Source organism: Pristiophorus japonicus, chromosome 1 (genome assembly GCF_044704955.1).
Source record: "Pristiophorus japonicus isolate sPriJap1 chromosome 1, sPriJap1.hap1, whole genome shotgun sequence".
Taxonomy (NCBI): Eukaryota; Metazoa; Chordata; class Chondrichthyes; family Pristiophoridae; genus Pristiophorus; species Pristiophorus japonicus.
The window spans coordinates 380,319,984-380,334,787 of NC_091977.1; the positions used below are offsets into that span (position 1 = coordinate 380,319,984).

The 14,804-nt window shown below is 45.6% G+C and overlaps 1 protein-coding gene across 1 annotated transcript in view; it reads right to left on the reverse strand.

Moving 5' to 3' along the window:
* The window catches only part of zfhx4 (zinc finger homeobox 4), a 345,676-nt gene that overhangs the window by 36,880 nt on the left and 293,992 nt on the right, over positions 1-14,804 (reverse strand). The window contains exons 6-7 of the mRNA XM_070891069.1: positions 3,606-3,739; positions 106-306 (exon numbers count right to left, since the gene is read on the reverse strand). Of these exons, the coding sequence (XP_070747170.1) occupies positions 106-306; positions 3,606-3,739 (335 nt within the window). The remainder of the gene's footprint in view (positions 1-105; positions 307-3,605; positions 3,740-14,804) is intronic.

A 14,804-nucleotide genomic window follows, 5' to 3' on the forward strand; every position in this document is an offset into this window, starting at 1 on the left:
GGCAATACACTCTCTGGCAGGCTTGTATTTTAAAAAGGGATGGATTTTAATTTCCAGTTCTGAAGCCAAAAATCCCTTGCCTGAGTTACATTTTAAACTGCTTACAGTCATAAGTAGCTTCTCCACACAATCAGGTGCCACGCTGTGCAAGTGGGTCAGGTGGAGCTGTAGATGAATCTTGTTGCTGAGGACATCCTGACAGAGAGGGCAGCAGATGACTGGCTGCATGGAATGCTGGGACATGACATGCATCTGGATCCTGTTTGCATCCTTACTGTTATAATTACAGTAGGGGCACTGGTAGAGCTGAAACCAAATAGCATTTAATAAAATTTATATTAAAAGCTGGTGGTATAAAGCACGCAAGGTTTTTCTGTTCTGCTTTTTTTAAGATATGCATATAATTTAATTTTGCGGTGAGATATTACAAGTGCATTCATAAAACATGAAGTCAAATGCAATACAATGTTTATTCCTTCATGTCAACAAGGGCCAGTTCAATATTAACAAAGAGAAAGTGGCTAATCAAATTGTCCTTTCTTTTTACAGGCAGATTTCAAATCAAGAGCAAATCTTTTAAATTGTTTTACCCATTGTTTTTGTGAAAAATTAGACTCACATATAAGCTGCCATTTTCAGTACTCTCAAACGGGCCCCTGTTTACAGTGTGAGAATTTCTTGCAGCCATGTCAAAAATTAAGACAATTTCCATTTAAGTGATAATTGAAAACAGAAGACTTTACATCAAGATATACCAATGGTAAAGCTAGACAGTTTGAATATTTGAATATTTATCAATAAACATTTTATCAATAATTTGCTGGGAAGTATTTGACAAGTAATTAATTGGGAAAAATGCTTAACACAACAGATAAATAAACAGATAAGTTCTTCAGGCATTCGGACCGCTTCTGGGGGAGATGGGACCTGTACAAACCGGACGGATTGCACAACAGCGCCGGGACCAATATCCTCGCGGGAAGTTTTGCTAGTGCTGTTGGGGAGAATTTAAACTAGCTTCGCAGGGGGAAGGGAACCTGAGAACAAATTCAATAGAGAAAGAAGTAAAGCAGAAATTGGAGAGCAAGAATTTAGAAAGCGAATCTGTAAGGCAGAGGAAACAAGGGTTAGTAAGTAGTAAGCAAGGAGATCTTCCTGTGCTGAATGGTATATACTTCAATGCAAGGAGTATAGCGAATAAGGCGGATGAGCTAAGAGCACAGGTAGACACTTGGAAGTATGACATTATAGCCATTACAGAGACATGGCTGAAAGAGGGGCAGGTTTGGCAGATCAATATTCCTGGTTACAGGATTTTTAGACAAGACAGAGAGGGGGATAAAAAGTAAGGCAACGGGGGGGGGGGGGGGATGGGGGAGAGTCGCGGTATTGATTAAAGAAACTATTACAGCGGTGAGGAGGGATGATATGTTAGAGGGATCATCAAATGAGACCATATGGGTCGAATTGAAAAATAAAAAAGGGGCGACCACACTGCTTGGAAAGGGTATACACATTAAGCGGTAGGTCACTTAAAAGTGTAGATGAACAAAGGGACCTTGGAGTGCTTGTTCATCGATCCCTGAAAGTAGCAGGCCAGGTGGATAAGGTGGTTAAAAAGGCATACAGAATGCTTACCTTTATTGGCTGAGGCATAGAATACAAGAGCTTACATTGTATAATACTCTGGTTAGGCCACAGCTGGAGTACTGCGTGCAGTTCTGATCGCCGTATTATAGGAAGGACATGATTGCACGAGAGACGGTGCAGAAGAGATTTACTACAATTGCTGCCTGGAATGGAGAATCTTAGCTATGAGACAGATTGGATAGGCTGAGTTTGTTCTCATTGGAACAGAGGAGGTTGAGAGGAGACCTCATCGAGGTGTACAAAATTTTGAGGGGCCTGGATATAGTGAATAACAAGGGCCTATTTCCCTTGGTGGAGGGGTCAATTACAAGGGGGCATAGTTTTAAGGTGGTTGGTGGAAGGTGCAGAGGGGATTTGAGGGGAGGCTTCTTCACGCAAAGGGTTGTGGGGATCTGGAACTCACTGCCTGGAAGGGTGGACGATGGAGAAAACCTCACCACATTTAAAAGTTGGTTGGATGGGCACTTGAAGTGCCGTAACCTGCAAGGTTACGGACCTAGAGATAAAGGACCCAAGTTTCCACACGATAAAAAACGGGCGCCCCTTCTAGCTGGGTGCCCGTTTTTCGCGCCTAAAATGGCGCCTAAAAAAAAAATCGCGATTCTGGAGCGCCCTGCAGCTCCTTGTCTGCCTGGCGCGGCGCCCAGGGGGGCGGAGCCTACACTCGCGCCGATTTTGTAAGTGGGAGGGAGCGGGTACTATTTAAATTAGTTTTTTTCCTGCCGGCAACGCTGCGCGTGCGGGTTGGAGCGTTCGCGCATGCTCAGTGTGAAAAAAACATTGGCACTTGGCCATTTTTGTAGTTCTTTGTAGCTGTTTAATTTTAGAAATTTTTTAAAATAAAAGCACATCGCCATCAGCACATCAGCACTTGCAGCCTTCTCACTGTCTCCTTTCCCCCCCTCCTCCCCCCGCGGGAAGAACGGGCGCAGCCCCCCTCCCCCCAAGGGAAAGAACGGGCGCCTCCTCCCCCCCCGCCCCCGCAGGAAGAACGGGCGCCTCAGGCTGACTGCAGCATTCTCCGTGCCTGAAGCACTTTCACACAGGTAGGAAGATGGTTTATTTAATCTTTTCTTTGCTTATAAATGTTTATTCAGGTTGGATTTATTTGTATAATATTTGTAGAAGTATAAATAAGGATTTATTGTAGAATTTAATGACTTCCCTTCCCCCCCCGCCACCCCCCCACCTCGTTCTGGACGCCTAATTTGCAACCTGCGCCTGATTTTCTAATGTGTAGAACAGGTTTTTTCAGTTCTACAAAAATCTTCACTTGCTCCATTCTAACTTAGTTTGGAGTACGTTTTCACTGTGGAAACTTTGAAATCGGGCGTCAGTGGCCGGACACGCCCCCTTTTGAAGAAAAAATTCCGTTCCAAAGTAGAACTGTTCTACCTGACTAGAACTGCAGAAAAAAAATGTGGAGAATTGCGATTTCTAAGATAGTCCGTTCTCCACCAGTTGCTCCTAAAAATCAGGCGCAAATCATGTGGAAACTTGGGCCCCATAAGTGGGATTAGACTAGATAACCTCTTGTTGGCTGGCGCAGATACGATGGTAAGTACTGCAAGGAATTGAATATGGCCAAGGTGATCTCCTGGACTACTTTCGATTGCTTGGATGGGTCGGAGTGGAATTTTCCCAGATTTTTTTCCCCCAATTGGCCTGGTTTTATCTGGTTTTTGCCTCTCCCAGAAGATCACATGGCTCCGGTTGGGATGGTGTGTAGAATGTTTTGGTGCAAGAGGTGTCACAGTTATGTGGGGCGGACTGGTTGGGCTGGGTGCTCATTACCTTTCTGCCATTGTTCATTGATTTATATGTAAACTTTAGGGCTGCTGACCGATGGCCGTGTGGCTCTTCATTGGCCGGTGCGGACACGATGGGCCGAAATGGCTTCCTCCTCCGCTGTAAATTTCTATGTTTCTATGATAGAACATCCTTTAATCTCTTACCTGCTCCTGACTGGGTTTACTGCTACCAGCTGAGCGAGGTCTCTTGGAAGCAAGGTCATCATCTCCCCCCTGCGGCAGTGACCGCTTTCCGACTACAGAGCCTTCTTGAGGTTCTTTACATAGCACATTTGTTCCTGCCAAGAGAATATATCTTATCAGTATATGAATGTACTCATAAACTGCAATTCAGCAAACAAATATCTATTATTTAAATACCAACGTCCTTCAATTTTAAACATTGGTGAGCAAGATTATTCAGATTTAGCTCATCACTTAAAGAGGCAAGGGATGTTAAATTGCACAGCCCCCGAAAACAGGCACGGGGATTGCGATGCACGATTAACCCGCGCCCATTCAAGGCAATGCAGAAAGCACGCCAACTTCATTCTGCCTGCTCAGTTCCATGATTTCAATGTGCAGCCAACGCTAACCATGCTGTTGATTGGCTGAACGCATCAGCAGAGCTCCCAAAATCATAACTTTCTAGCACCAGTTAAAGCTAGCCTGTATCTCTTAAAGCTAGCCTGCACCTCTTAAAGGGGAGGTGCAATGTGGCTGCAGCAGGTGCTGACAGTCATTTAGGAAGTGAATCTGACCTGGGAAATAGTGAAGAATTGCACAACATAGGAGAGAGCGGGCTCCAAGCTTTCAAGCCGCTACACTGGAGGCCTTAGTGGCGAAGGTGGAAATGAGGAGAGATGCTCTGCATCCTCAAGGGGCAGGGGGCCCTCAAGACACACGCTCAGAAGGCAGTGGGAGCAGGCAGCCATGGAGGTCAATGCCAGGAGTCACGCCCTGAAGACCTAGAGAAAGTTCAATGATCTCACACGAGTGATCAAGGTCAGTAAATGCATCTTCAAATGCCATATCCTACCAACTGCACCACTAGCCTTAGCCACTCCTCAATTCACACAAGCCTAATATCTACTCAGCTACCAACAATCTCTATCAATTAGGACTCAAACCTAACATTCACAGCTTCACCTCACCCTCACACACTTAGCACTGCTGTAAGCCTCACACCTACATTTCACAACCTGCACACACTGCCAGCTTTTAAACCATGACAGCCACATCACCCAAACAGATTGCACCACGCTCACTGACACACTTCCTTCTCTCTTGCAGGAAAATGTGGCATACAACTGGAGGCAGCAGGAGTTAATTGGCAGGGAACAAGCGTGCCTGCATGTACTTACCCCCATGGAGGAGACAGTGCTGGCCTTTATTGGAATGTCCATTGCTGAGGCCGTGGTTAACGGTGGGGCTGAAATTACTGAAGATGATAGTATCATCGTACCTAACTCTCCTTCTCACATCCCACTTCCCCCTCATCCACAATCTCTCCGAATTTACAAGCTATAGATGGTGTAAGCATACACCTCTTACTTTCTCCCTTCCCTCACCACAACCTTACCCTTGTACCTTTCTCCTTTAAGGTACCCAACAACTTCAAGCTGCCCAAGAGCAAGAAGACGGTGATGATGAACACACACCATCACTCGATTTCGCACTCACAGCCACCAGTTCAGATACTGACATTGAGTGTAATTTAGAGGATATTATAAAGGCGGGATCTGCATGTGGTGAGATACCATGCACAAATGGCCTGCAGCCAGAGCAGGGGGCAAGGATAGCACAGGTGCCAGACTCCAGCTCGCTGGAGGGTGAGGTCGCACACGAGTTCTGGTGCAGAGGACTCAGATGAGGACTTTGATGGAGCAGGCTACAAAAGAAGGCTGATGGTTATGTACAATGAAATGCTTGGTGCAATGTCAAGGGGCATGGAGGAGTCTGGCACCAACTTGGCAGAGGGCGATACGCAGAGCTTGGAGCCCATTCTTTCCAGCATGGAAGTGGCAGCCAATGCCATTAGCACACTTTCGGACCCAACCAGGATGCAGCGTCTGATGGCTGATGTCTAAGCTCCCATTGTAGCATAAGCAGCAGCCACCCAATGTCTAAGTACTGCAGTGGAAGCTCAGACTGTTGTCATGCAAGGTCAGACTGCTGCCATCGTGGCTTGTAGTGTTCAAAGGGGCTTGCAGGGTGTCACAGCAGTCCAGCAATCTGTTGGAGGACAGATTGCTAGGATTACTGAGGGCATTGCCCCAGGGGTGCATGAACCTGCTGTCATCTATCTGGATGACAGCATTTGTCCTCCCACCACTGCCACTTCGCCAGTGCCCTTACTTTTGCATGTCAGCCAGCCAGCCAGACTGCTGCTGCCCATGCCGAGATGGTACAGTCCGCAGCTAGGCTTTCTAGGCCCAGAGCTACTCGAGATCATCCTGCAAGTCCATCTGTAGTCTCCTCCACTGAAAGTCAGCAGCCTTCCACCAGCCATGCTGTAGCCACTGGGGTAGCACTGCATAGGAGCACTCAGCTAGGCAAAAGCACACAGAAGACAGGCACTAAGGGAATTCACAAGGGTGATTAGTTTACATTTGTATGCAATATGCATGCTTTGATTGATTTCTAAATTTGATTTGGAATATTTATTCTATGGAGACTTTTATTTTTACATTTTGGCCAAGCGGATACTGTAATGGTCAGTGACCGAGGGAAGGTAAGATGTGGGGCTGTTGGTGAATGGGGTATTGGGGTTGCAGTTACTGGTATCGCACTCGGATGAGTTCTTCACGGAGAGCCCGGGCAGAAAGTGGCTGTCTAGGTTGCCTCCTCACTTCCTCTTCCTCCTCAGCTGCTCACCGTATAGCTGGTGGCACAGGCTGTGTCCTCATGATGGCGAGCTTATGCAGCATGCAGTAGACCATCACAAATCTTGACACCTGCTCTGCCGAGTACTGCAGGGCTCCTCCAGAATGGTTCAGGCAGTGGAAGCATTGTTTTAGCATGCCAATGGTCTGCTCTGTCACATTTTGTGTGGCAGCATGGCTTTCATTGTATGCATGCTGCGCACGTGTGCATGGGTTGTGCACTGGAGTCATGAGCCATGACGTCAAAGGATAGCCATTGTCTCCCAGCAGCCACCCTTTGGTTTGCCATGGTGACTCAACTGCAGCTAGTATAGCGGACTGCCCCAGAATGAAGGCATCATGACTGCTGCCAGGATATCGGGCATTGACCTGCATGATTCACTGCCTATGGTTGCACAGCACTTGGACGTTAAGGGAGTGGAATCCCTTTGGGTTCAGGTATATGCTAAAAGACGGGCGTTAACTATCCCAATCTTCATTTCCCTACAAATATACTCCCAGAAATATGAGCAATTGTTTTTACCAAAAGTAATGCAATCTAATAGTACCAACCACTACTCACTATATCTGGAGAAAGGAACAAACAGCAGCAAGGGGGAAGAATAATCAAAAGTTTCTCCTTAAATTAAATACATTAATTTGTCATTATGCATAAACAGTGCTCCCAATATTTGTTTGGTTTTAGTTTTACCAGTGCCTCAGTTGTGCCTGGATAGCAGGTTATAAACACCTCCTACTGGTTGGGCAGAGCAACTCCATTGTCAGAATTCATCAGAACTCTTGTTTACTAGCTGCAAACACAAAAGAATGTCACCCTTGCATTCAATAATTTCTTAACACAGACCAGACAATACCTTATTTTGTAATTCAGACCTTTACTACACTTGTTTCCTAACTTCGATAATTTAGCAAAAACAAAAATCCAAATCAATTTTGTTGTATCTGAAGCTTCAAGACATTTCCAACCACAGAGGTACATTGACTGTCGGTTCAAGGGAACTGCAAATGCTCAAATAAGATGATGGAAAACATAATAGGCTGTAATTTGCGGCCCTTACGGGCACGTACGAGGTGCAGACGCACCTGTAGGGCCACGCAAGTTCCGGGTTTAGGTATGCAAAGCGCATGCGCTAAAACACGTAACTTGCGATCTGACAAGAATCTTCTTGTTAGATCGCACTCATCCCCGGGAAAAAGGCATTTGCAGGCAGAGAGTTGGGCTATTTCCCATTCATACTTATGAGCTTTCCATACATATGGAATCCCCATAAGTCTAAGAACATAATAAATAGGAGCAGGAGTAGGCCAATCGGCCCCTCGAGCCTGCACCACCATTCAATAAGGTAATTGCTGATCTTCTACCTCAACTCCACCTCCCCATATCCCTTGATTCCCTTAATATCCAAAAATCTATCGATCTCTGTCTTGAACATACTCAATGACTGAGCCTCCACAGCCATCTGGGTGAAGGAAATTTCTCCTCATCTCAGTCCCAAATGGGCGACCACCTATTCTGAGACTGTGACCCCTGGTTTCAGACTCCCAAGCCAGGGGAAACATCCTCCTTGCACCTACCCTGTCAGACCCTGTAATAATTTTGTATATTTCAATGAGATCACCTCTCATTCTTCCAAACGCTCGAGAATATAGGCCCAGTCTACCCAATCTCTTCTCATATGAATGGGGATCCCCCTTCTATCATTGGTTGGCCGGCCTACGTGATCCCAAGGGCACTTGCGAACCGCATGGGTCGAGGCGCAGGAATGCAAGTGTCCGAACGGGTAGGTTCATAGATTTTTTGCAGGTCGGAGACATCCGCTCGCAGGAAGTCTCCAACCACAATTTCAGGCCCACAGAAATTTATGTGTAAATCAGCCAAAACATTTTATATACATTTGAGCCAAAGAATTAAGTAATGACGTAAATTCCAAATTTAATCAAACCAAGAAACTGTCCTTGTTTTATAAAATTTAAAAAAAATTGCAAAACAGACCAACTTGATATATCTAATAATTACTTCTCAGCTGTTTAGATAACCTCTTGCTAGCTTGGAAGATTAATCAATATTACTCTTTGACCAGCTCAGCAGTCTGGATTCCAATCTGCTTCAGTTCAGAGCACTGCATTTGACAAAAAGATCAGCCTATATAAACATTAACTGTGTTTTACGTGCTAAACAGTATTACATGTTTATGTCTGCTGTGCATTCCTGGATCCTTATTGATGGTCAAAGTTTTTTTTACCCCAGTAATGAATGCCATTCTATTCCACTCAAGTGAAATTCAAGCTCAAATTTACGCTACCTGTGATACAAATATTTGGAATAAAAGTCTAGCCAGCTCTACGTCTCAAAAAGAAAAATCAGGCACATCAGAGACAAGAGCGCAATGCTGATTTCCCAGTGTATCATAGTATTCTTTCCAACAACAAATTGCCAGATAATCTTTTATTCTAGGCTGGATATTACACTGGTGTTGGGTAGGCATGTCACATACATCTCATGGCAAACAGAAAACCTCATTTACCAACCTTTCCAATCTCATCCCTGCTCAGCATCATCTGACATTTTTTTCAGCAGTTTATTATTATAAGCACTTCTAATTTTAACTTTCAATTTTCACCATCTTCCAGTCAATTTGAAACTAAATTATCTTGAAGGTGTGGACAGCATCACTGGACAATGTCGTGAAAATACATCTCGTAATGCAATGAAGATGAGCAATCGATTTGTATCAGATGCAACATATATATATATATAAATATATATATATTTAAAAAAATGAATATTCTATGTGATGAATGTACAATAACTTATTTAAATGAAACACACAAGAGTGAAGCTATTTTAAATAGATGACAATATGTAAATTCTAATATACGTAAATTATTCCTACTACATGTTCTTAGAAAGGTCTTCATGACAAGAGCTATCATTAGTAGAAAAAATCATACCTATCTTTTTGTCTGCAGACAAATACTTTTACCTCATATATGTTATCTTTTGACAAGCAAGTCCTTAAGCAGCACATATTACATTTATGGCTGACATTTAATTTTTATTAACATTATGTTTAATACTCAGCTTTAGAGCTTGCTGTCACATTCCTTAACATAAAATTGTTTCTGCTTATGTATGTATTCTGACCTCATTTTATTTTCACCTATAACAATAGTGCACTCTTCTAAGTAGCTGCCACATGATATTTCTCAGAATGACACAGGTTCTTCATGACCCTGGTAGCTTGGTCAATTACAACAAACCAAATTGGGGCACAGCAAGAATCTAGTCTACAAGTCAGGCAATTAATTCGACTGCTGATTGCAGCCGTCTGAGAGATTTGAGGGCCGAAATTGCCCACTCCGAAAAGGCCTCTGGCCACCTGAAAGCGGCGGGCACGGGGTGGCTCAGAATGACCGCCAAGTCTCCATGAAGGGGCCGACATTTTGCAAATTGCCCTTCATCAGGGACCACTCCATCAGTTTTCCCGTCGCGGCATGCACATGCCGACCCCTTACCGACCGGCGGTGACTGCTTCCTGAAATTACCCCGCGGGAAACATCCCTTTTGCGGAATTGCCCCGCGGGAGCGGCGCTGCCGCCGGTTGATGCCCCCGACAGCATTTTGTGTCGGTGCATTCCTTGTTAGTTGGCGTCACGGCTGCCCTTAAAGGGGAGGTGGCGCTGCTGGCAACGCCATTTTATTTTTTATTGTCGGCCGACTGCCAGGTCGACTCAACAATTATGGCCCCAGGTTTGACCAGGTCGCCAACAGGCAACCTAGCACCCCCTCTTGGGTGCCAGGGTGCTGACCCGGCTGAAACCCGCCCTGGTTGCCCAGTGGACCTACCTTAAAATTATGCAGAGCTCGCATCGACTCTGCCCTTTAACTGAAGGGGAGAGACTTTGTGACAGGTCAGCGCGACACAGCACGTTTTTCACCGTTGTCACCTCCGCTGCAACCCATGCAACGGCGGTAAACTACAAAATACAGAAGGTACGCCCCGTTCCGGGCGGAGATAAATTTCTACCCCTTGAATTTCAAGAATAGCCCTAACATTGCTTATCTACTTGAAAATAATGTGGTACAATTAACGTAGAATTATCTGGTTAGAGTACTATTCCAATTATTGTCCAATGGGTGCAAATAAAATGCATTTACCTTTCATGCCTCATATCCAAATTCCTTCTGTCCCTAAATTAATTCTGTGACTTATGTCTAAATCTCAACAATCATTGTTTGTGCTAGTTTTTGTTATTAGTAATAATTGGTACTGAATTATCCATAAGCATTAAAAGTCTCAGTAATACAAAGAGCAGAATAATCCTTAGATAGTATGTAGAAAGCAATGTGATCTACTCCAAACACCAATAGGTTTACTGCTAAACACATAATGAAGAGGACCCAAAGTAAGAGAAACAAACAGCCTGTTTAAACAGCTAAAAGAGAGAATGAAAATGAGAAGGAGCAATTCTGGGGGCCAATCAGCTTAAACATTCTTGTTCAAAGAATTGAAGATGCTAAATAGATTGTTTACTAGATTGTACTTGACTGTTAACTACTTCCATTCAATGGGGTAGAATTTGGCCAGTACAGATTTCTGGCGCACTCACCAGAGGTACGCCGTTTTTGTCCGCCTCGAAGTGCTCCAAAATCTTCGGGCCGAGTTTGGATGCTCCCCAGCTTCTCCTCGACGGTGGCGCAGCGTGACCATTGGATTCGGGGGCAGAGCCAGGTCCCGGCACTGAAAACAGTGCTGGGACCTCTGCACATGCACACTAGAGTGTGCGCGTATGCACAGAAGCTCCTCGCCCCCAGAATCTGCGAGTGTGCTCTGCAGGCTGTGTGGGGGGGGGGGGCCGAAGCGCGCCGTCCCTATCCCTGGCCTAATGGTCTCCCTCATCGGCAGCCCGCTGCCTTCCCGGGCTGTGTTTTGGTAGGACTTCTATTTTTTATTTGTTATTGATTGATTGATTGCTTATTACTTTGGTCTTGGTGCTTTAGGTGCAGGGTTCCTTCTATTTTTTATTTGTTAATTCATTGCTTATTACTTTTTGTGCTTTGTTTCATGCTTTGTAAATCTTGGTGCTTGGTGCAGGTCCTCTCGGTTTCCTTGTATTTTTTTATTTGTTATTGAATGCTTATTTTTGTGCTTTGTTTAGTGCTTGGTGCTTTAGAATGTACTTACCTGTTCTGATTTCTTAACTCTCCACAAGGGTTTTCTGTGCGGGCCACAAGTGACCACATACGCAGGCCTAAGTTAGTTTGGAGCAATTATTAGCTGTCCAAACTGGCTTAAATGGCCAAAACAGGCGTAGGTGGCTGGTAACGCACCTTTTGAAAAAAATCCTAAACTAAAAAAAATCCTAACTAACTCACTTACACTGGCGCAAATTAAATGTGCAGAATGGGGATTTTTAAGATACTCCAGAAAAATCAAGTTGCTCCAAAAAAAAACGGAGCCACTCCTGGCCAAATTTGGGCCCATTAATGAAATCATTAACACTGTCCTTAATTACTTTATTAAAAAAATATTGAAAATTCCTTATTTGTACCATTTTGTAATACTGAACCCATTATTGACATAATCATGAATTATAGCAAACTTATATTTAGATGCCGACCTGTGTGGGAGCAGTACAGGAAGCTGAGGTGAGGCGAGGCTCAAAGGGACGTCAGAGTTTGTGCCGACTTCAGAGTTTAAAAGTGATGTCGGCACAAGGGAAGTAGCTGATTGGTGAGTGTTTTTTTTTCTGTTAAGTTAGTACTTAGTCTTTGAATAAAGATTAGTTAAATCAGCTGATTGCTGAGTAGTTGCTGGGTGTGTTTTGCTAAGGTTAGAGTTTATTTTTGCTTGATAGTTCTGAGTTTAACTAGAGGGATGGCAGGGCAGTTCAGTCCTGTGACTGCACATCCTGTGGCATGTGGGAAGTCCTGGATGCTTCGCGCAGCCTGGACGACCATGTGTGCGGGAGGTGACTCTGGCTGCACCAACTCGAGCTCCGCATTTTGGAGCTTGAGCGGCGGCTGGAGTCACTGCGGTGCATCCGCGAGACTGAGAGCAACATGGATAGCACGTTTCTAGAAGTGGTCACCCCGCAGTTTAAGAGTGTGCAGGTAGAGAGGGAGTGGGTGAATGCCAGACAGAAGAGGAGGACTAGGCAGGTAGTGCAGAAGACCCCTGAGTCCATCTTGCTGTCCAACCGGTATTCTCTTCTGAGTACCAGTGGGGGGGCGATGGTGCCTCTGGGGAGTGCAGCCAGAGCCAAGTCCACGGCATCACAGGTGGCTCAGCTGCACGGAGGGGCGGGGAGGAAGAAGATTAGAAGAGCTATAGTGGTAGGGGATTCAATAGTAAGGGGAGCAGACAGGCGTTTCTGCGGCCGCAGACATGACTCCAGGATGGTATGTTGCCTCCCTGGTGCCAGGGTCAAGGATGTCACCGAGCGGCTGCAGGGCATTCTGGGAGGAGAGGGTGAGCAGCCAAAGGCCATGGTCCATATCAGTACCAATGACATAGGTAGAAAGAGGGAAGAGGTCCTGCAGGCAGAGTTTAAGGAGCTAGGAGAGAGATTAAAAAGCAGGACCTCAAAGGTAGTAATCTCTGGATTACTCCTGGTGCCACGAGCTAGTGAGTACAGAAATAGGAGGGTAGAGCAGATGAATGCGTGGCTGAAGAGATGGTGCAGGAGGGAGGGCTTTAGATTCTTGAGGCATTGCGACCGCTTCTGGAGGACGTGCGACCTGTACAAGTCGGACTGGTTGCACCTCAACAGAGCCGGGACCAATATCCTTGTGTGGGGAGATGGGGGGAGGGGTGGGTTTGCTAGTGCTGTTGGGGAGGATTTAATCTAGCTTGGCAGGGGGATGTGAACCTGAGAATAGATTCAGTAGGGAGGGGGAGTAAAGCTGGAATTGGAAAGCAAAAATATAGAAAGTAAATTTGAAGGACAGAGGAAACAAGCAGGAAAAAAACAAATTTAAAAGCTCTTTGTCTAAATGCACATAGCATTCGTAACAAAATGGATGAGTTGACGGCACAAATAGATAGAAATGGGTATGATCTGATAGCCATTACAGAGACGTGGTTGCAAGGTGACCAGGACTGGGAACTAAATATTCAGGGGTATTGGACAATTCGGAAGGACAGACGGAAAGGAAAAAGAGGTGGGATAGCACTGTTAATAAAGGATGAGATCAGTGCGTTAGTGAGAAACGATATTGGCTCAGAGGATCAAGATATTGAATCAGTTTGGGTGGAGATAAAGAATAATAAAGGGAAAAGGTCGCTGGTCGGTGTAGTCGAAAGGCCCCCTAACAGTAGCTATACTGTTGGACGGAGTATAAATCAAGAAATCATCATCATCATAGGCAGTCCCTCGAAGCGAGCATGACTTGCTTCCATGCCAAAAAGGGATGAGTTCACAGGTGTTTCAATGTTCCAGATCCCGAACTAATATTCCAGATCCCGAACTATATCTTGAAGGGTGGAAGATGCCTGTGCGTGGATTTTTTTAACGTGTGGTGGTCGTTGCACACCAGCCATCACACGAGCTTGACAGAGCTAGGTCTTGGTCCAGTGGCAAGGGTCAACCAAGACGACTGGAGACCTGCTCTGCTGCACGGACCCAGTGCACACATATCGCAGTGTGGGCTTGCCCATGCTGACCTCGGGCCCTCGCCTCCTCTAAACCCCAAACTCACACCTCCCCTGGGCCCCGGTCACCTCCATCTATAAACTCTTGCTGCCCCTTCGCCCCTCCTGCTGTGCCTGCCCGCACTGCAATCAGCGACCTGGCTTTGCAGCCGTCGCCCTCCTGCAGCAGCACTCGCTGCTCCCTGCAGTGGCATGCTGCTGCACACTGCTCCCTCTAATGTCCCTGGCCTGCTGATGGTCTAGCATTGAAATATAGAAAATAGGTGCAGGAGTAGGCCATTCGGCCCTTCGAGCCTGCACTACCATTCAATATGATCATGGCTGATCATGCAACTTCAGTACCCCATTCCTGCTTTCTCTCCATACCCCTTGATCCCTTTAGTCGTCAAGGCCATATCTAACTCCCTCTTGAATATATCCAACGAACTGGCATCAACAACTCTCTGCGGCAGAGAATTCCACAGGTTACCAACTCTCTGAATGAAGAAGTTTCTCCCCATCTCAGTCCAAATGGCTTACCCCTTATCCTTAGACTGTGTCCCCTGGTTCTGGACTTCCCCAACATTGGGAACATTCTACCTGCATCTAACCTGTCCAGTCCTATCAGAATTTTATATGTTTCTATGAGATCCCCTCTCATCCTTCTAAACTCCAGTGAATACAGGCCCAGTCAATCCAGTCTCTCCTCATATGTCAGTCCTGTTATCCCGGGAATCAGTCTGGCAGACCAGGACCGCACCGATCAAGAAATAGTGGAGGCTTGCAATAAAGGCACGGCAATAATCATGGGTGGTTTTAACCTTCATGTTGATTGGACAAAGCAA